At 40.5% G+C, this 22828-nt stretch overlaps 1 protein-coding gene and 1 pseudogene across 1 annotated transcript; both read left to right on the top strand.

The window, feature by feature from the left end:
* The first annotated feature begins 299 nt into the window (after nucleotides 1-299).
* LOC113568946 lies at nucleotides 300-10649 on the top strand (annotated as a pseudogene).
* Nucleotides 10650-15581: 4932 nt separating this feature from the next.
* Nucleotides 15582-22372, top strand: rbm17 (RNA binding motif protein 17). Its single transcript, XM_027020691.2, has 13 exons — nucleotides 15582-15684; nucleotides 16176-16306; nucleotides 16495-16611; nucleotides 16903-17069; nucleotides 17171-17280; nucleotides 17496-17546; nucleotides 17876-18002; nucleotides 18347-18498; nucleotides 18734-18790; nucleotides 19340-19416; nucleotides 19534-19632; nucleotides 20821-20893; nucleotides 21990-22372. The coding sequence occupies exons 2-13, from the start codon at nucleotides 16184-16186 to the stop codon at nucleotides 22091-22093; spliced, it is 1257 nt and encodes a 418-aa protein (XP_026876492.1). The 5' UTR covers nucleotides 15582-15684; nucleotides 16176-16183; the 3' UTR covers nucleotides 22094-22372.
* Nucleotides 22373-22828: the final 456 nt, after the last annotated feature.

Here is a 22828-nt window from a genome sequence, read left to right as displayed (position 1 = left end):
ATTTTTTATCCCAGAGGAACTGAGTGTCCAGTTTTGTGAGTTCAAATAGGGGCTCAGCAGGACATCTGTAGTCTTTAGTGAAGCGATGATAGTAGCTTGCAAGACATAGGAATTGCCTCACATGTCTCACCATGCATGGAGTTTTAAAGTCAGCCACAGCCTTCACTTTGTCTAGGTCTGGTAGAATTCCTGACAGGGTAACACAGTACCCAAGGAAATTGAGCTCTTTTAGACAGAACTGACTCTTCACCATTTTTAAAGAGAGACCCGCTAATTCAAGTCTGGACAGCACTTCTCGCATGTCGGCCAGGTGTTGCTCGAATGTCGGTGAGGCAACAACGATGTCATCCAACTGTGCAGCACTTGTATACGAGTCCAGCAAGAACGTTGCTCATTAGCCTCTGGAACGTTGCAGGAGCGTTACAGAGGCTGAATGGGAGAACTGGAATAGACCACAGTGGGAGATAAAAGCCATCTTAGGCCTGGACTCCTCCTCTACAGAGACTTGCCTCATCCTCTACAGAGACTTGGTAAGAAAACTCCCTCTGGCAAGGAAATCTAGAGATTCATCAACCCTAGGTTGTGGGTATGAGTCTGACTGTTAGTTGGTTAAGGCCACAGTAGTCCACGCAAAATCTTGGTTCCGATCTGGGACGATTAACAATAACCACCCATGGACTGGATGCTGGCTTAATAATTCTGTCTTAAAACACCTTTTAGATTTGCTCCTCAATGATCCTTTTATTTGTGGGAGAGAAACTATACCGGGGCAGGTTGATTGGTTTTGTGGCCCCTGTAATAATCACATGCTCCATCAGATCGGTATGACCTAGGTGCCCATCAAACAATAGGCTGAATTCTTCCAGAAGACTCATTAGTTTGGCTTTATCTACGGTTTCTAAGCAGGAACTATTCACTTTGTCACTGAGCATTAACGGTGGTGCAACAATGCTCATTAGATCTCCTCCTTCACAGATATCCATGATGTCTGTGTCATCAAATCCAGGAGGCCCATCAGCAAACACAATGGTTCTAGAAGGGATGTGAATGCTAACAGATACTCATAACATGAAATCCATTCCCCAGATTAAAGGGGTGGAGAGGGCTGGGAGAATGAAAAAGCAGTGATAGAAACATTTACCCATAAAGCCAATGATCAGCCATACAATCCCATCCAGATTACAGCAAGTGTCATCTGCAAGTTGAAATGGTGGAGCTGCCCATGGCTTGAGTATTGCAGTTAGACTGGTCAATAAGGTCTGTCCGTATGGCCGACAGTGAAGCGCCTGTGTCAATCGTAGCATCTAGTGCTTTAGCGTTAAGGTTGACTTTCACTCTCAGTGGCATGTTCCAGAATGCATTAAAATAAATGTCTTCCACATGACCTAAACTGGGTGGGTCATGTGAAGAATCAAGATTTGATTGAGGCAAGTTTAGGATCTGGAGGGAGGGCTGCCTCTGTGAAATGTCCTCCCTCCTCTGTTTGTTGGTTTGTTTTCTCCCTCTTTCATTAGCACTACTTGTTGTGTCACTACAATCCACATGGTGAGATTCACCTTCCATTTGCTTCTGAGCATTTTCAATCTCTGTTTGGAACAACATTACAGTTAGGACAGCTGCAAGATGTATAACCAGGTAAAGAACAGTTAAAGCAAACTCTATTTTTCACAGGCTTACGTATATACTGTTCTTGGGGCTGGAATGGATAGCATGGGCCAAGTGCAGAGTGCAGCTCATGGGCACGCATTAGTAAGTCAACTACAGAGGAGATAGTCATGCCATAGATTGCAACTCTATTTGTCGAGAGCTCATCAGCAGATAATAGTAACTTTTTCCTGTCCTGGTGGTGGGCACCTTAGTTTGTCAAACTCATTGAGCATATGAGCAACAAAGGTAGGAAAGGGTCCCCTGGGTAATTGGAAACGGTCCAGTATACCTCATAGAATGCGTTCTTGAAGGTCAGCTGAAAGAAAAACCTCAGTCACAGAACTGGTCCCATGAAATTAGGTGCTTTCTAAGAGGCTCCTTAGTAAGGAATCTCGGGGGTTCAAGCAGCAATTGGTCATCATTCAAAGCAAGAGAAGAATTGTAAATTTCCAGCTGCTACAGCCATTCTTCTGGTTGCATCTCACTATCACCGCTGAATACTGGGGGTTCCAGTTTTGTTCGATGAAGGACAGTAGTGAGTACTCTGGCTGCTTGACTTAGTTCCAGTGAATAATGTAGACTGTAGGCTGAGCTTTGAAGCTGGTTAATATCAACTGTCATGGGCTGACAGGAGATCGGGGCCTGGCAAGACAAATCAGTATAAAGTGGGGTGGAAGTAGCAACTGGAGGGTTAGGGGTTTGAGAAGTGGCACAGGGAGCATGTGTCTGATTAATTACTTTCTCCCAATGACTCAGAAGTGTCGTCTGTGCATCATCAATGTCATCCAGGCTGTCTTGTAACCTAGCTATTTTAGCTTTTAACAGCCTGACTTGTGTTTTAAGCTCTGCTCTAGTCAGTCATGGTACTGCACGCTCATGGTCAGTCACAGAGTTTACAGGTAATATGTCTGAATCAAAATGTAAACCTGAGTAAGTTGCCATTTTGTGTGCAAATATAAAAAAAATGGTCACTGTTTTCAGTTACAGGCTGATGCATGAACAAACAACATGTACATGTAAATTCTCAGAATATAGTCAAAGTACAGTACAGAAACAGCAACCACAGTGATATTACACAGATATTACAATGGAACTGATATTTCAAATTCATAGCTTGTGAGTAATTTCAGTCCAATTTACCCAAACCTTCTTGGAACTGCTCTCAACAATCCGATGTGGAGAGGAGCTGAGGGCTGCTGTTTGTGACGTCCATTTTAGTAAAGGTTCGCAAGGACCTTATCCTCACACAGTAGGGAAAAGTAAATGTCCACTGGAAGCACAAAACAGTTCAAAGTAAACACAAAAAATCTAGCTCAATCCACCGTCCGAATATTATCGTTTATTCAGTTTAAATGTGCTTCACGCGAGGCTGTTCAGTGCTTCCGCAGAGCGAATCAGGAGAAAACCTAAAAACGCATCCGACCACTATTCCGTGCAGCGGGGTGAACATTGGTAAAGTTTGTAATGACCAACGCAACCAAGTCCAGGTATTGAGAAGAGAAATGTTCGGGCGCCAGTTGTAACACTTGGAGTTAGGGTTATTTTAGTTACACTCCAACCCAGATGAGCAGAGCTTTGGGACAGGTAGAGAGTTCTGTGAAGCACGGTGGAGGAGATGTGCACCAGACTCACTCAGTTTAGTAGCAAACTTGCTGGTTTATTCGCCATGTGACATAGGCTCGCTCCTGGAGTATTGTAGACAGCTCATACGTGAGTTGTAAAAACAGCCAAAGCTCATAATGCATTACTAAAGAAGTAAATAATGATAAATGAAGAGCTGGGTCCAGCAATACAGTACAAAACCAGAACGTTTGTGCGTGGCCTACGTGCACACGCCTTTTGGCTAAACGTAATTTAAGGGAACAGTACGCAAATTAATGACCATTACAACCCACAGCAATACAAATTCAGTTTAAGTAGAAGCACTCACATTGTGTAGGAGATACAGGGACAATTAGGACGACTTGTGAAAATGTTGACTATAAAGCGGTAGGAGTGGAGGTTCTTGAGTTTGCCTAAATCCGCTTTACGTGTTTAAAGTTGCATGCAATGCAAATTTACAATCTATCAGCTACTGGTTAGCTCGTTGGTTTGCCAAACCTTTAGTTCTGGCAGAATGGCGAATTGTTTGTGAAAAATAAGTTCCTTCAACACTTAAAACGTCTCGCTTTTCTCTTCTCAGGTTGTTGAGCACCGTGGTCCAAGCATGCCCACTGCTTTCGATTAAGCCGACGCGGGGACTTGTAGACGAGAAGATACAGATCGTCGTGAGGAATTTAAGACCAAAACAAGATGTGACACTTCACTCTGTGCATCAGTCAGAAGATAAGGATTTTTGGGAAGCCTTCGGACACTATGTCAGCGACGACAACGGCACCGTGACCGGTGAATATTTATACTTTAATTAACAGTTTTGCTACATATGTTGACAATAAATGACATACACACTTAGCTACATAGCCAGCTAAACACGTCTTTTAGGTTGTGAAAAACAGCTGGTTTAAATTGTATGAAAATGCTCCCTGCAAAATATTAAGTTGTTTGGGGGCATTGATGTATATCGTGTGTCATAAATGTAAGTGAATGACTGCTGCGTGTGAATTACATTTATGATTAGGATTGAGTACGTTTCTGACTTTTTTGTGTGATACATGTGTGCACGCAGTGGCAAAGGACGCCAGTCTGAGCGGCACCTATGTAGGTGTGGAGGCCATGGGCCTGATGTGGAGTCTTCGGCCAGTGCCAGGGAGTCGAGCAGGACTGAGGTCTTCTACACTGCACTACACCTGTGTATAAGTTATGTGTGGGGCTTCAGTGGTCTATACACAAAGATGGACATCATGACTTTAGTTTGCACATAAAGCAACAGGTTGAAAGTGTGAAAGTGTTGTATTTATATGAAGAATCGTGAGTCTTTCTAGGTTAACAATCATTGATAATATAATGCCTGAAGCTATGAATAGTCCTTTTGTAACTTGCTTTGCTTTCTCTTTTTTCCCTCCCTCTCTGTTGTCCATTCATGCATTTACACTTCATTTAATTTAGATTACGAAAGAAAGATGTCCTGTCACCACTGGTATTCCACATTTCTGTGCATGATGGACATGTTTCTCAGGGTTTTACTCAGCTCACGCCATTAGAGAGCCTTGTTATAGAGCGATGGTACATGGCTCCAGGTGTACGAAGACTCGATATCAGAGAGCGAGGTGTTCGAGGAACTTTGTTCATACCTCCAGGTACAAACAAAAACATATGCAAACACCTTTGCAAAGGTTTGCTCTGTGTGAGAAACTTAAGAATTGCTGACCCTGTGCATGATACAAATGATACCTTTTTTCATATTTAATTGCACAATTGGTGCATGTTGCTTACTTAAATTTGCATAAAACTAATACTATGAAGTCAGTCCAAAGTATGTAATTGGTCATTTGAGACATCACAGCACTTTTTATACACAAAAGCACTGAAAGAATTATACATATTGCCACAAGTAGCGAGAATCAGAATCGTCTGTGTGTGTGTGTGTGTGTGTGTGTGTGTGTGTATCTCCAGGCCCTGGCCCATTCCCTGGTCTGCTGGATATGTGGGGAGGGGGTGGTGGGCTGGTGGAGTATCGAGCCGCCCTCCTGGCATCACATGGCTTTGCATCAATGGCACTGGAGTATCTGACTCCTGGTGAATTAAAAAAACTAAAGGCTGATGTCAATTACTTTGAGGTAATTCCCTTTGTTCTCTTTCCTTGACACACATATTCATGCCTGCACTGCACAGCAAAACACATGGAAGCAAGATGTGATTCTCTGGGCTGATAATAATTGGTCTTACTTGGACATACTTTAAAAATATTGTCAGCACTATTCATGTAGGAGATTCTGAATGCAGTTCTGAAAACAAATACTGTGATAGGAATATAGACCTAACACCTAATTCAATAAATCTGTGTTGAATGTTCTTTGTTTTGGGTGCTGTAGTGCTCTGTGCTGTTATAGTCTCTTCCTACAGATCTGTAAGCACAACCATAGTTGGTTTCATATGAATGAGTTGTGAAAGGGCTGAAAAAAAACACTAGCAAGCAGAGTCCACTAACCACTAACCCTTTACCTTGATTTAATGTGGTGTGCATACAAACAGTTTACCCCCTAAGGGTAACAAATGAAGAATGGCATTTCTAACATTTCAGTATCTGGATACCATGCATTTAAATGCAGCGTTCATGTTGGTTCAGGTTTCTCGTTTCCTGTCTTGGTATCTTAAATAGGTTGGTACTGATGACTGAACATTTCCCAATTGGAATGAAAGTTTGTCTGTCTGTGTTGTAGACAGCATATCAGATCCTGCAGAATCATGGCATGGTGCAGAGGGACAGATTGGCTCTGTGTGGTCTCTCGTTTGGTGGTGCTGTCGCCCTCTCTATGGCTGCCTACTCAAAAATCATTAAGGTGAGTTTCATGTACTGCCACCAAATAAACATGCATAATACAAACACTGAGACACAAATGATGATACTTTTTATTTGTGTGTAGCCCCAGTGTTGTGTGTGCATCAGTGGCAGTCATATTCCGCTCATCAAAAAGTCTTTGGATGAAACCTTTGAGGACGTAATGAAGTAAGCGCTCAGTTTGTCATATTATGGGATATATTTAAACAGTAGGACATGAGGGAGTGTGCTATGAGCCTGAGCTTCTAATTTTAGGGTTACTATTGATGGGGAAAAAAAAATCCCAAACTTATAAAAGTGCAACATCTTTTCAGTACCTCCTTTGTAAATTTTTTATTTATTTTTTTGTAAATATAGATGTGTCCCTTCATTAATATCTGGCAGTAAGTAATTATTTTTTCTCCAAGAAGGCAATCAAATAAAATGCCCTAATACAATAATGTGAAACTTATCTTAAAATGCATAATATTATACAGTCATGTGTCATCATACGGCCCCTCCTCCCAAAAGCCTGCGTGTGTGTTTGCATGGCCACGTCCTCTCATGTTTCTCAACTGATCCTTGTTCTGTGTCATAGTGAGCGAATATAAGTCTCTTGTCTAGGTATGGATGTTGTCTATGTTTAACCATATGATATCTTATGAGCTACGTCGTCTTTCTTACGTGTTTGAATAAATGTATGTTTCTGTTTCACGCAACTTGTAGTTAAACTTGTAGTTAAAATGTATGTTGTTAAAATGTACCTTGTTCTGTAACAGTGCAGAAATCCTGAAAACACGAGCTATTAAGTAATTCAGCAAAAGTTACACGTATCTCCAATCATTCCTGCTCCAACAACTACTTCAACTATAGACATGGTGCATTAGGGGTGTTGTAGCAGGAAAGCAACAAAAAAGGTAGTAGGTAGCATTTTGTACCTGCATGCAAAAAGGAAAACAGACATTGTACTAAATTATTATTGACTAAAAACAAGGATTAAACTGAAAATGGAAGATGGTGATTCTTCTGTTCTCCCATAAATAAAGCCAGGAAATAAATAAAGCCATGTCCTCATCTGTAAATAAACCTAACTAACTGGATATCATTTTGTTTGAAACATGGCTTAAAAGATCAAGAAGTCATTTTTTTCAGTGATTTCTTCACATTCTGAAGAATTCAAACACCTAGTGGACTCACACCTGGATGAATGAGACATTCTGTATTAAATCTAGTATAAACATTGCCGCTTACATGTGGGGTTCCTGCACAATGTTGAAGTTGTAAACATTTGGCCCTTAATCTTATCTTAATTTAGTATCAGGACAGTATCTTTGCCAACTTAAAATAAGAATAGCTTACGTTCAAAAAAGAAAATACTCTAAGATATAACTTGTGAATTTTATTTCCTGTTACTTAGTTTTGGTATTTATTTTATAACATCCAAAGTAGCACACAAATCTGGCATTTTCAACTATTTGGACGGTTCAGAACACATCTGCATGACAGATATGCATCTCATAAACCAGTGGCTCATCTACTGTATATATCTATGCTCAAACACAGTCAATTCAGCTAATACTAGTGAGGTAATCACACTTAATGTTATATAGCTAACTAGCAAGCCAGCAGCAATTCATTAGACTTGGTCGTTTTCCAACTCCCTGCTACAACTGCAGATTCGCATCGTGAAAAAATGTTTCTGTAGTTCACAGGCTGATGCTGAGGCTCATGAAGTTGAACCACTTTCTGGGGACGGTAGCTCAGGTTGACTCCTCATGCCCATAGTTATCTAGGTAGCTAGCTACTAGCAGGCTGAAGAAAGCATAACACACAAGACAACAACCCCTTCAAAATTATACTTGAGGTCAAGATGTTCTGGATAGCTAGATACTTAGCAGGCTTGCTCAATGAGGTGACGGACTGAATAAAACAACACTGAGACAAAAATGCAGAGATGGCGATAAAAGTCATGTTAATTTCAAATGAGAATAAGCACAATGTAAAGAAGTGAAAGTGAAAAAAAAACTAATCATTAAAATAATTTAGTTATTTTCTAGGGTTATTGCATAATTTGTATGCATTAATCTGTACACATCTGTTCAATGTGTATTAGATAAAAACGTGGCTCGGTAGGACTTGTTTTGGCATCAAACAGTTCTGCTCACTTCACTGGTGGCTTTGGTGTGTTTTATTGTTCTGCCTTCACAACATTCAACCTAAATGTTCTCAGAGTAATGCCACCTTCAGAATTTGATGTGCATCTACAGTCTTCTTCACATTCTGACCAAGTGGGCTGCAGGTCAAATGTTCTTATGAGTCATCAACTGTTGTGTTGTACAGGTAGAAGTGCTAACTATATGATTTATTAATGGATTTGTATTATGTTTTTAAAATTAAATGAAATTATGACTTTTAGATATAGAAGTAAAATTCGGATAGAGAACAATCAGGTCATCTGGAGAGATGTTGCCCTGCCCATCACAACAGATCCCACCTTGAAAGTGGATGTAAGTTACATAATTTACAGGACTTTATTATTTTTATTACAGTCCTCTCGTTAGTTTGGGCTTCAGTGTAGTTTTTTTTATCGTAGAATATTGTCAAAGACATCTGGGTATGTAAGATATTTTATTTGTTTATAGGTTTGAATGTATAGGTATGTGTTTGCCCATAATGAAGTGTTTGTATCACATGTAGGTTGGACAGATAACATGTCCAGTGCTGTTAGTGGTCGCTGGTGATGATCAGAACTGGCCCACTGTGGAGTCTGCTGAAGATGTAAGATCACAGCTCTGTACATCATTTACAGTTCAATAACACACATACATAACCCATAGGGCAACACAATATATTTTACTTGCTAATTCAATATTGAGATTTTTTACATAGCATCGATTGCTGCATGCCTATTATAACACATTGACCCCATTTTGCACCAAGAAATTCTGGGTCCCCTTTTCAATAAGGAATGCCATTTGTCCAGTATTTCAATAGAAGGCCATAACTAAGATGAAAATATTTCATGCTCTAAAAATATGATCTAGATTCATTTTCATTTTGTTACACCAGAGTAACAAGAATAACTGACATGATTAATGCTAGATTATATGTTAGCCCATTTACTAATACATTCACATTTAGAATCAAAAAAGTGATAACTCAAAACAGGATTTTCTCAGTTTCATGTAAATTACGTATGAGGCCAGGTTGTGTCTTTTGTTAATTTACCTAGCTAGCTATCTACCACACAGATACACAGACCCCTCGCAAAGACACATTACAATAATGGGAATCGATCCTTGTCAGACATTGGGTCAGAATGCTTCTTCTACGTCACCAGGTGCTTTTGGAATAAACCAGCAGCTTAGTATACACTTACCAATCATATTGTTAGAAACACTTTGTAAGTGGACCATTAAAGTCTATAGCCCTTGGTGGTGGTTCAGAAGTTTTGCCTTGCTCTAGCCCTTTCTGGTCAGTTTTTGACCATAGAACCCCTCTTGGCTGGGTATTTTTGCGTGGTGGACCACTCTTAACTCAAAATTGACCCTGATGTATAAATTCCCTCCACAACACCGCTGTGCCTAGTAAACATGTAGCAGCACAACAGTCACTACTGTACTACTTTCATGCCAGTTTATTTGGATGGTGTGAGAATGATACATGACCTATATACTATCCACTCAGCAATAAACCTGTGAAGCTAACAGGATATGAATATTGTAGAGGGTAGCTTGAAAAATGTTTATGACAAGATGGGCCCAGTGTCTGTATAGAAACTTTAAAATGCACATATAAAATAGTGTTCAGAAGGGCTATAGATTTAAAAATCCACATTTCAAAGCTCAAGTGCAAAACCACAACTTCAGAACATTTCCTTCAGAACAGTTTTGAGTTGTGACTTTGAACGTTAACCATTTCAAATCTAGTAAATGTTGATTGAAATGTAGATACAAAGGTGAGACCTGGGTTGCTTCTTTATCCTCATACATAAATGTTCTGGTGTTATTGAGTATGACGTGAAATTAGATGGGTTGTGGATGAGTACTGATTGACTAACCTGACCACATGATCTCTAAAACTGATCCCGACATAACCTGTACATAAAGTTAGGGTTAGGTTAGGTATCATCTCATGATAATTGTACCTCAGGGTCCCTTTCCCTTAGATACAACAGATAATGGAAAAGGCTGGAAATCATCACCTGCTCCAAGTCCACATCTACCCTGGTGCAGGTCACCTAATTGAGCCGCCATACTCGCCACACCACCGGGCCACAAACTTCAGAGTGCAAGGCAAAGGGAAAAGTATATGTGCACATCTTTTAATATGAAACGTGTACTCTGATATATATTATTATTATTATTATTATTATTATTATTATTATTATTATTATTATACACGCACACACACACAGACAGATCTTGCTTTCTGATTTTTATATGTGTCAATGACCACAGCGCTCATGCTCTGGGGTGGACAGGCCAAACCACATGCAGATGCCCAAGAGGACTCATGGGGAAAAATTCTGACCTTTCTACAGGAACACCTGTATCACGCTACCTCATAGGCAAAACTACTTTAGTGGTGCATTTTTAATTAAATTAAAAGCTCTTAAATGGTTTATTCACTATAAAATAAGCTTTATCCACTGTGACCTGTATTAGTACATGAATGAAGGTATGTTTTGTGAAAATCACTAATAATTGCATTATAAATTGTAACAATGCACAATAAACACCTTGTTAATACCTTGATGTGCAGATTAACCTAAACGAACAATCAAATTCAGATGTTGTATGTGAGGTGGGCACACAACATGGCGCCGCAGATGACGACACTGGTGTGGAGTTCTTTAATGTTTGGTTTGTTTATCCATAGTTGTGTTGTCACATGTGAACTAAACAAACTCATATACAGTGCAGAAGTTTACTTAAATATCAGGCAGTCCATGCCATGCGGTATAGACTCGTGGCTCATGAAACTCTGGCAGCATATTGCTGCCCAGCGTCCATATTGCGAACCTTTGTTCTTTAGGGAACAAAATGGATAAACTTTCACTGCTTAACAGAACAAACGAGGACTTGCAGAGCAGACCGTGCTACAGAGCTCTCAGGGAAAACAAGGAGGCTGAATCTGTTTTTGCATTAAAAGATGTTGGTGTACGGATGTAACTTTTAACAAAATCATGCAGTCCTAACTTAGAATCGCGTTTACACATAAAGTGTAAACCATTCTACTGTGCACAGGAGTTCTCCTCTGTTGTAGGGGTATACGTTCCACCTCATGCATGCGCACGTGAGGAACTGCAAGCTCTAGCAGAGCAGATCACGAGTGCCGAACACAAACAACCACACTCAGCATTCATTCATCGTTTTGGGGTACTTCAAAAGAGCCAGACTTACTAGTACTGTGTGTCAGTACTGTGAAAACATGGACTAATGAAGCTAAAGAAAGACTCCAAGACTGCTTGGAATTAACAGACTGTGGTATGTATGACAATGCTCCAAGCAGCATGGACTGATACACAGAGATAAACTGCATAGAATGATGTCCACTAATGAGCCCTCAGCCATCTGGAAAAGCATGTTGAACATCACCAGCTACAAAAGGCCAGCCTCTGAGGTAATAAAAGTTTTAACAGGCAAAAGAGGCCTAACATTGCATTAGACATATTGACAAAGTAAAACGTAAAGGCCTCTGTAGAGGCTTCTGCAGGCTTCAACAAAGGATCCTGGGTAGGCTTTGGTGGACCTCAGGGTAATATATATGAGCTCTCCACAAGGCTCAGGATGGTACAGAAAAACTCTTCTTTAGGATAAGGTCAAGAGAAGTCTTCTCTTGGAATGTGGTGGTAATGGGTTTCAACTGGTATAGGTGTGGAATGTCACTTTGCAAATGTTGACTAATGTATGGTTTGGATGTAATAGTGACAAAGGCAAATCCTAATATGTAAAACAGTTGGGTGAATGCATAATTAATTTTGACCCTTGTATAAAAATGTGGGTTCTTTGTTTGGTGGTTAGACATTCTCCAGGGGGTGCCTCAATAATGCTTTTTAGCGTTAACTTGCAATAAAAGACCAGCTATTCTCTTTAGCTAATTCTGAAGTCTGCATCTTCTTCATTTTATATTTGAATGTTTAACTTAACAACTAACTGACTGGGGATTTAGGAACGACACCTCCCAGACAATGGGTGATGGTCAGCTGGCTAATGACCTTAACACATTCTACTGCTGGTTTCAAAAGCCTGGTACCACACACCTATTTGACCACAAGCCACACCTCATCAGCACCCAGCTACCCACTCAGCCTGCCCTGAAGATCTGCAAGGTAGATTTGCAACACCTCATCAGAAAAGTGAAGAAGGCACCTGGCCATGACAGAGTTTCACCTTCTTGTCGTCTGCAAGCCTGCCCAAACCAACTTTGTACTTGTCTTCACAAAGATATTGTTACACAAACACACACACACACCTTTCTGTGTGTCTGTGTGTGTGGTGTGTGTGTGTGTGTGTGTGTGTGTGTGTGTGTGTGTGTGTGTGTGTGTGTGTACGTACGTACATATATATAGATATTGTATGGAGTGTGTAAATATTGTTTTGTTTGGTACTTTGTTGTTGGATACTTGTAGTAGGGAGTGACTGACATTTTTGTTTGGTGTGGGTTTTGCCTCTGTCAAGTAGTTAGGAAAGTGTTGTATATTTCCTTTGTTTGTTAGGATTATTTAGTGTGGTTTTTTCTTTCATTAGTGTGGCTTTTGTTTGTTTTGGCTTGGGTCACTCCTGAAAACATTGCACCAGTATAATTGTTAATAAATAATATCTTCTGTAAATTACACTAAAAAATGAGATTTCTAATTGCGCTTTTGTTTGTTTTGTTGCTGTTCACTTTTTACAACTTGCATTCCCTTAGTCGTTTACATTTATTTTTCCTTGTTACAGCCTCACAGCCTAGACGGGGTTGTAACAGTATTCAACAAATAACTGGAGCTGCATGAAGCACTTTTACTGAGAAAAATTCATAAGGATGTGACGACTTATTTTTGTTCCTGCTACATGTGGCCAGAAAACCAAATCAGTTTATCCCAAAGGCACATTAGCAGCGTGCAAAGAGCCATTTTTCAAAGTACTCATAGATTGGACAAGCCCTCAAAATCAAGAGAAGCCTTGAGTAGTTCTTGACAATAATTGACATGACTACCAGGATACCCCAAATATCAAGCTTATGGTTATAGCATTAATTCAATTTTTCTAGGTTAGATTTGTCTAAGAATAGGCTAACATGATTGTGGTTTTTTTTTTCTTTTTCATGAGGTAATATATGAATTCGGAATCAAACACACAACGTAATCAACATACCATCCCAAGTCTCAGGGTGCTATTGAACAATATCATCAGATGCTTAAGAACACATTGTGTTAGAGATTCTGGGGAGTGCATTGCCTTTTTTTTTTGTTTTTGGCTATGAGAGATTCTATGAATGACTGACTCCACAGGGTTTAGTCCATTGAAATTAGTATATGGACATGAGGTGAGTGGTCCACTCACACTGTTAACACGTGCGTGCCTTCACGGAGGTGTGGCAACAACCATGGGTGAACCCCCCCTGCACGCGGCAGGCCGTACCACGTGACTTGGGGGGTGGAAGCATCCCGTGACAAATAAGGACTTTTAACTTTAATAAATTCTCTAAACTGTAAATATTCCTTTCTTTTTACAGAAGGAAATATTTTAGATCGTTAGATCATATTCTTGCTACAATATTTTACTGTAGTCTGATCTGTTTATTGCACATTAGATTTTTGGTCAGATGCTTCTAATAACTTTACATGTCATTAATCATCTTGTCTTGGGCTAGTTTTTGGATGTTCAACACATACATTTGCAGTACCCATTGACATATTATGCAATAAACATGCTGCTACAGTAACCTGCACACCATCCCAGCGGGTGTTTCAGAGGTCCCTCAGGCCTCTCCACTTGCATTTCATCCCACCAAAGGTTTGCTCGACTATGATTCCCATGTATTATTCTGACATTCTTCTTCAGATCTTTATTTGTCAAAGCACCATAATCTCTTTTTGGGGTCACAATGAATTTGTAGACCTGACCAATGCAGGCTGTGTCCCACAAGAGTTTGAATTCACCCATCTTCTCTCCCCAGTAACTGAAAAAGGTGGAAGATCTCAGGAATAATGAAGATGTGAGTTGAATGTGTTGTCATCCATTTTGAGTAAGATCATTCTGTCCATCTTAGGGGCTGATTTAATGGGTGTGTGTAGCAGACAGGATATTGCATTCCTAAGGAAAAAAAATATTTGCGTTCCCTTTACAGATGCTATGAGAACAACAAGGTATTATTGCTTACTGATCACTAAACTACAGTAAAGTTCACACAATATATATAAATGTATTGTACCATCAGCAAACACAAAGAACACACCAGCATATTGTTTTTTATGTGGTACATAAAATAATATGCTATTATGTGTTATTACACTAGAGTATTTACTCTGGGAACAATAGAATGCAACATCTCTAAGATTTTTAATATATAGCTCAATAAAAATTTGTGATATGCAGTTAAATAAACTGTACTGGTCATTAGTGGGGCAAAATAATACAAAGTGTACACTGACCTCAAACACATCTCTTCTTGAGCGTTATGCTCACTCAGTAGAAACAAACTAACCATTTTACCCTAAATATTCATATTTACAACATCAGATGCCTGATTGTATGTGAACGCTTTAATATGGGAAGTAGAAGGTTTTAATTTGGAAAAATCTGAGTTCCCAGTTCCCAGCATATGTGTAGAGTTACAATTTTTCCTATTCATTTTTAGCCAGTGGCCTATCTCCTAAATGGACCATGACCTGTATACATTGTATATACAGGTTATTGTATGGACCAATTTGCAGATGGCATCAAAGTAATGCCATGTGCAGGCACATGTGCATTGTGGTGGCAGAAAAAAAACAACAGAAACAGGTGGAGCAAAACTGGAAAGGTCCACTTATTGAGGACAAAATAAACATATCTCCTTTCCATTATTAGCTGTACATTACAGCATGAAATAATACCAGAACTATAACTAGAAATAACATTTCTACATATACTTAGCAATAGGCCTAGTTCTGGTGATTTACATTGTTCTAATGTAATGAAAAAGAATGAATACTAACTCAGCCATGCAAGTTCATTTTACCATGAGTATACAGTTTGATTTATGTATAGCTGCATTTTATGTTATGACAGCAACTGCTCATGCGACGCAAAGGCTTGTGGGGAAATCAGAGGCTGAAAAGGATATGTTGGTGCCTCCTTGGAATTGAGTTAACAGAAGGGCACGTTTCTCTGCCGCATGTCAGGGCTCCCCCTTTTTTAGAAATTGGACAGTCCCATGACGTATGCGGCCGAGAAACGATACAGTCGAAGGTGTCGTGACCACTTTGGCTTTCCATATGTTCGTGATCGTGACTGTGTGGCACTTTCTGTGGCATTTGGCCGTTGCTGATTACGTCGGATTTGGCCATTACTGATTACGTAATTCAAGGAGACGGCGCTGTATTAGCATGTTGTGCTAAATCTGCGGTATACTGCATTCGCTGATTCTTGGTTGGTATTTTTGCTTTTCAGACAAACAGCGATGACGCTGGTTAACATTATTTTAATGTTCATTGTAATGCCGCTATCTCTTTTTTTAAACGTGTCGAAAGTGAGTTTCTGCATAAATAACTACATAGCTAGCTAGCTGTATAGCCACTTAGTCATTTTTTGCTATTTTGGCTAGATGTATGTTTTTGCACACACCTTTAGTTAACATGTTCGACTTTTTATGTCTCTGTAATCTAGACATTCATTCTTAAACACAGAGTACTCTTAAGTGTAGTTTCGTAGGCTAGTCTCAGCAAATGCCTTGTTAGCTAGATAGGGTATCTGGGTTAGCTAGCTTGCTAGTCAGTCAGGGTGGATAGCTGGCTGTATGGTGGGAAATATGCTCAGCAATTTGGGGAATTAATTGAACATTTCAAAGAGATTTTAATACTAAAACACTCTTAGTAAGCCCACTAGCTATTTGCTTTATTTCTATATCGTTGCGCGAGCAGGACAGCCAATGTCTCTCTACGATGATTTGGGGGTCGCTACCAGCGACGCAAAAACCGAAGGATGGTCGAAGAACTTCAAACTACTTCAGTCTCAGCTAAAAGTGAAAAAAGCTGCCTTGACGCAGGCAAAGGTATGCATTCTGTCTCCCCGTCGTGCGCATTGCCGATCTGCAAGGTAGCTGCATGTTTGAAAGCACGTGTAAATGGTTCGGTCCTCCCCGTTGCTCTATCTTCATTCATTACAAGGCATGTAACTAATGAGATTGTGCGGCTGGTCTACAGGAAGTAGGACTGAATGAGAACTTTCTTTCCCTCGCAGACTCAGAGAATGAGGCAGTCGACTGTTCTGGCCCCTGTCATCGATCTGAAAAGAGGGAATGCTGGAGAAGACCGACAGATCTCAGATACTCCTCCACATGTAGCAGCAGGGTTGAAGGTGTGTGCGCGCTTGGGTGAGAGAGACATGGAGAGGAAGATATGTGCCCTTAGCAGAAGCTCACTGATATTTTGTCTTGCATACTTGAGTCATTTTCATAGTTTAAAAGTCATTTTATGTAATCATGTAATGATGAGCTTGGGCATGCTGTGTTGTAATATGACAAGTTTAGACTGTTACAGTTATAAGAGGAAGTGAAGACCGAGATCTGGCTATATGAATCTGTGTAACAGCATTTGAAATGAATTGAGTGCGGGTGTCTGTGTGCATGTGCATGCATGTGTGAGATAGGATTCTGCACCGGGTGGCTTTTCTGCAGGTGATGTTCTAATCCCGCTGGCGGATGAATACGATCCCCTGTTCCCCAACGACTATGAGAAAGTGGTGAAAAGACACAGAGAGGAACGGCAGAGGCAGAGAGAGCAGGAGCGGCAGAAGGAGATCGAGGAGAGGGAGAAGTATGCACGTGCCCATGCACTTGCACACAGCAATATCTCTGTGGCCCATGTGTGTTGTGCATATCGCTGGCTGAGATGTCCTGTGTGCTCGGCTTCCACAGGAAGCGCAAGGAGCGGCACGAAGGAGGAGCCCCCAGTGGTTTCTCGCGGTTCCCCACAGAGGCAGACTCTGATGAAGAAGAGGAGTACGAGAAAGAGAAGAAGAAGAGAAGTGGGTGTCTGGAGTAATTAGCATGTTCTCGCTTTCTCTCCTTTTCTTACACATGAAGTATTTTATATTTAGCCAGTGTTATCTTGTGGTAACTTGTATATGATTTTGGGCTGTTGGCTCTTTTTCCTTCTGTCCCCTAATGTGCAAGCTGCAAATATTTGAATCTTAGTCTTGTTGCATAGATTTTACTGATCCAAGTTCTGTATTCCCCATAGCTATGGGTGGAGCTGCTATTGCCCCTCCAACGTCTCTAGTGGAACGGGACTGTAAGTAAAGCCCTACAGCTTCTTTCGTCTTTTTCTTGTGTTGATTTTCTATATGTAGCTGTGGTTTATTAATAATTTTAAATGTACTGTGGCCTAAGCTCGTCTGGCCGAGCTGCAAGAGAGCACGTGCAGGTGAACCGGTGTATGATGTAGTTTAAATCTATCTCCACCAGGCTGGGCTGTTGACCCATAATAAATGTTGTTTCAGACTACTGGAGGAAAATCTCATTGTATTTGTTAGTGACATCAAAGTCTAGTTTTCCTAACTCCAATGGCTTTTCTTAAAGTTGGACATTATAGTCACACAGTGCTTCTTTTTGCTACGGCAGCATCATACACTTATGACGAGGAGGGTCGTCAGCGGTCCAAGGCGGCGATCCCACCCCCTGTCTACGAGGATGCGGAGAGACCACGTTCTCCCCCAGGCCCCACCAGCTCCTTCCTGGCCAACATGGGGTATGCCTTGACCCCCCCCCCCCCCACCCCCCCACCCCAACACATGCAAACATACACTGCCACTCAGCTCTTGCACATTCACTTTCAATAAGAATATCAGCCATATTTTGTGCAGGGCTCAAGACTGAGCTGTGTGTAAGTGGGGAAACACAACAGGCTGTGTGAGAGATAATGTCGTACGTCAGCATAGGTCAGAATCACACCCTACATTCGGGTTTCGTTATCTGTCAGCAACGTGACACACTGCTGCAATTGTTAATAGTTAACATTGTATGATGTCACCTGAGGGTAAAAAAAAAAAAAAGCATATGGCCCTGTGTATGTGAGTGGCTCTGTCTATGTAGGGGCACTGTGGCTCATAAGATCATGCAGAAGTATGGCTTCCGGGAGGGCCAGGGCTTGGGGAAGCATGAGCAGGGATTGAGCACAGCTCTGTCAGTGGAGAAGACCAGCAAACGCGGCGGCAAGATCATCATTGGAGACTCAACTGAAAAGAGTGAGTGTACCTACTTACTAAATCTCACAGCACAACAATGGGCATGCAAGTAAACCTTCACAACATGGGCCCAAAGCTTTGTTGTTCTGACTTTCTTTTTAAATCTCAATTTTTGTTTGCAAGAAACTCATGATTGCATATTAATTTTTTTTTGTACATTTTGTTTCTGTGCAAAGCTTTTTGTAACTGCATGTTAAATTCTGTGTGCTTATATGGGACTGTGTGCGTTTTTCAGATCCAGGATCCAGTCAGAATGCGGCTGAGGCACCTGGCTATAATGCAGGAGTATCAGGTCTGGTCTCAGACATTTGTCCTGTTTTAGGTTGCCATCCATCCTTATCTTTTTCACCTTTTATTTGCAAGTTGGAATCTACAATTCAAACACACACACACCCACACACAAATACATCTGTGTTTGTAGTTTAGCTCCATAAACCACATTCATATGTGTCTGGACTAAAAATCTCAACCTCCAGATCTCTGGAAGTTTAGGGTCAAAGAATGATTGTGATAGCAGTACTGTAAAAAAAAAAAGTCACACCGGTGTTATGTCACATCCCATGCAATTAGCCATTACTTTGGCCTTGACTCAGGGCTTTTGACAACTTCATCAATGAATCATAGAAGTGATTTTGTGCCACATGTACTGTGCTTATCACTTGCACGCACGCACGTACACAGACATTTACACTTACAACAAGCTCTCTATTAAGGAACTGTAGATGGGAACTCATCATCTTTCAAATGCATATAAACCATCACAGTGTGGTAACATTTATACAATACAGAATGGGCCATTGATTGTGCTTTTGTGTGACGTCTACTATAATCTTCTGTCTAGCGGATCAGACGAAGAAAAACGATGTCAACCCACTGACAGAGATCCTCAAATGCCCCACAAAAGTAGTGCTGCTGAGGGTAAGAGGAGTGGGAAGATTGGGGGCGGGGTTGTTGATGGCTGCATCCATGGATGTGTATATCCATGTGGCGCATGGTAAAAAATGTGCCTCATGAGGTCTGTGTGTCTGTCTACAGAATATGGTGGGAAGAGGAGAGGTGGACGAAGACCTGGAGGCTGAGACGAAAGAGGAATGTGAGAAATATGGCAAAGTCATCAAGTGTGTTATCTTTGAGGTAGGGACACTTCTAGGATACTAATTGGTTCTGTACAAATGTGGATATTCATATTTTCATTGACAAACAAAAGCTATGTATTTGCACTTAATCCAGAAAAACAAATAGAAAGACATTTGTTGTAGGTGTGTGAAGTAAATAGAATGTCCTCAAAAATAAAGACTAGTCCGCACACTACCAGAAAAGAACAGGAAAGACCAACAGATGTTTTGATCAATTTTATTCCATTAGTATGATCTGAATCCAACCAGTGAAGCAGGTACAAATGTTTCAGTTTACATTACAGTCAGTGCTCAGGGGAAACCACCTTGCACCCTGCTCTTCCTTTTAGGCAATAACAGCTTAGGCTTCACCTGTACATGTTGTGTAATTAAATGTCTTAGAGACAGTAACAGCAAAAGAAACTAAATATAATGAAGGAGATAAGAAAATGTATAACAATAATAAAAGCCTTGAAAAGATGCATTAAGAAATGTTATTCAGAGGGTTGGGATACAAAGAAGAGGGGGTGAGTGAGACAAAAGGTTATTACAGAGGAAGGTGTTTTGGATTTGTGAGGTGGCTTCCATGTTTCCCATGGTGGTGAATGAAGGCCTCAATCTAAACTTTTTTTACAGTATGGAGGTACATTGCCATTTCTTAATACATCTTTTTAACACTTCGTTATTGTTTACATTTTCCTTTTCTCCTTCATTATTTTTATTTTCTTTTGCTGTTACTGTCTCTTTAAGACATTTAATTAAACAACCTGTATCGGTGAAGCCTAATCTGTTTTTGCTTATTGAAGGTGAGCAGGGTGCAAGGTGGTTTCCCATGAGCACTGATGATGGGAAGTAAGCTGAAACGTTTGTACAAATGGAATAAAATTGATCAAAACCTCTGGTCTTTCCTCATCTATTCTGGTAGTATATGGACCACATTCTTTATTTTTGAGGATGTTCAATTTTTTCCCTCCATTACTGAGCCACATAAGCCACTGAATTGGAACACAGAGGTTCAGCTCTGTCTTTCTACAAAATGAACAAAGGCTTGGATTCCTTGGAGTTTTACAAATGGCCAGTACAAACCTATGCTATATAGAGTAAACGTCTTTCTAGTTTTTTGTATGTATAGTATTCATTGTATAATGGAGTGATTTTTATAAGGATAATTTTGCATATAACATGTTCAGATCTTATGTGTCTTCAGATTTCGGATGTGGCAGATGATGAGGCCGTGAGAATATTCTTGGAATTTGAGCGTGTTGAGTCAGCCATTAAAGGTGAGGCCCCCCCCCCCCCCCACACCATACTAATGTAAATACCTAGTGGTGTATAATTCAGGTGCTCCAGTTCTCTCTCTCACACACTGTCAGTGAAGCATGTGAGTGAGCATGGTCCCTCAGGTATTGCATCACCTTGCAGTTACATCAAGACCTCCAGACAATTCACAATCCAAACTGGTTCATTTAATCACACTCAGACACATTTGTTTGGACCAGTTTTCCACAAGTCCTTTGACTTGAACAGGTTGTGGTTTGGGGTAGAAATAGCTGCACTCTGATATTCTATAGGAACTTTACTGTTGTACTGCATCCAAACCTTCAGCAGCTCCACTTTTCTTGTACTGATGAGCAAGCTTGTTGAGATCTGGCCTCCCCTGAGAGGAAGGAAACCAGACACCATGACCTTCGAACAAAGGCCTTATTGAGTATACTTTTTAAAACAGTACACTCAGTGGTGCTTGCTCTTGAGCATAAAGGAACAATATCCACAAACAATGCCAGCATCCCACAGCTCACTTCTAAGAATGAGAGGTCATCGATAGGGAAGATACTCTAAGAAGTGGTGTCTTCACCTGCAGTCTCTTTCACTCACACACACACACACACACACACACACACACACACACACACACAATGTGACACTGGGAGTGTTCTATTTGGTGCCACTAAATGTACATGTAGGAAAAAGGCATTGCTGGTTTTGTCATCTGTTACAGGAATCAGGAACAAACAGCTAAGTGCTGGAGCTTCCTGTTCAGGGTTCTCAAAATTCAACAAAAAGATATTTAGCAATATTGTAATATGAATAAGGGTTTTTTGTGGATTTAGTTTTTCCTGCTACATCATATGGAATTTGTGACCTTTATTTTTATTTCCATATTTTAGTCTGCATATTCTTTCAACCAAAAATTAATTTGTTTTATGGTATAGTTTTGCTATTCTTGGTATGGTATACCAAGTTTTATTTGAAAATCAAATGTGTTCTGTCATGTTTCCTGGCTATAAAGGTAATGAATGACCCATTCTGTTTACAGTTAAGTGTGTGTGTTTGGGCGTCGGCTAACCTTGTGAGTTTGTGTATGTTCTTCCTCAGCTGTGGTGGACCTGAACGGAAGGTATTTCGGGGGTCGAGTGGTGAAGGCCTGCTTCTACAACTTGGACAAATTTCGTGTGCTAGACCTGGGGGAACTGGTGTGAGTCATGGCAACCAGTGTCACCTTCATCTCCATGACTACATCAGTGAAAAGCCAGGAAGAAACGCCTGTGTTCTTTATCTGTACATAAAGTGAATAGTTTTTATATGCCCTACCCTAGTATTGAGGAATATTTAATTTGCAAACTTTTTTCCCCTCTTTTTTCCATTTACTGTATCATCAGTAGAACAGGAAGTATGCTGAACATCTGTTATTGTTCCTTGTTGGGTAGTTGTAGTGTGGTGTCTGAATCAGAAAATAAACAATGTATTTTGGAAGCCTATCCTTGTCCCATTCACCTCCTATCATGCACATAGAGGCCTCACACTGTTGAAGAGAGTAACATTGGTCCCTTATCTTAGTCCAAGGATGAACCTCTAATTGGGCTCCAATTGAATATGCATGCTGTAGACCTTTGGGTTAGCATAGTAGACCATCACTCACAACTTATGTACTATATTCATTGCACAATGTAAGTAGCTAGAGTCTAGGAAAGAAAATCTAGGTCCATGCATGTCTTATGGCTTAATGAGATTGAATGAATCCTGGTTCTTGGTTTATACGACACTCGCCTGTTCCCTTAGGGTTTTGTAAAGTGGGGAACCTACATTTGTCTGGTTTGACATAACCACAGTTCCTGTGAGATCTACATGCTCTGGTCTGCAGACTATTGATAGACCCAAGGCCTGGTTTTTATGTCCCTTGGCCAGGAAGCACACGCAGTACAGAGTAGTGATGA

This window comes from Electrophorus electricus, chromosome 7, assembly GCF_013358815.1.
Source record: "Electrophorus electricus isolate fEleEle1 chromosome 7, fEleEle1.pri, whole genome shotgun sequence".
NCBI classification, from domain to species: domain Eukaryota; kingdom Metazoa; phylum Chordata; class Actinopteri; order Gymnotiformes; family Gymnotidae; genus Electrophorus; species Electrophorus electricus.
Note: the sequence above shows the minus strand (reverse complement) of the source record. Positions and strands in the feature narration are given on the sequence as shown.

What these genes read in the sequence shown, in the direction of transcription:
- rbm17 (XM_027020691.2), top strand. Translation starts at nt 16,184, where the DNA reads ATGTCTCTCTACGATGATTTGGGGGTCGCTACCAGCGACGCAAAAACC. An exon ending in CTGCCTTGACGCAGGCAAAG is followed by an intron (nt 16,307 to 16,494) that starts GTATGCATTCTG and finishes TTTCCCTCGCAG; the next exon opens with ACTCAGAGAATGAGGCAGTC. An exon ending in ATGTAGCAGCAGGGTTGAAG is followed by an intron (nt 16,612 to 16,902) that starts GTGTGTGCGCGC and finishes TGTGTGAGATAG; the next exon opens with GATTCTGCACCGGGTGGCTT.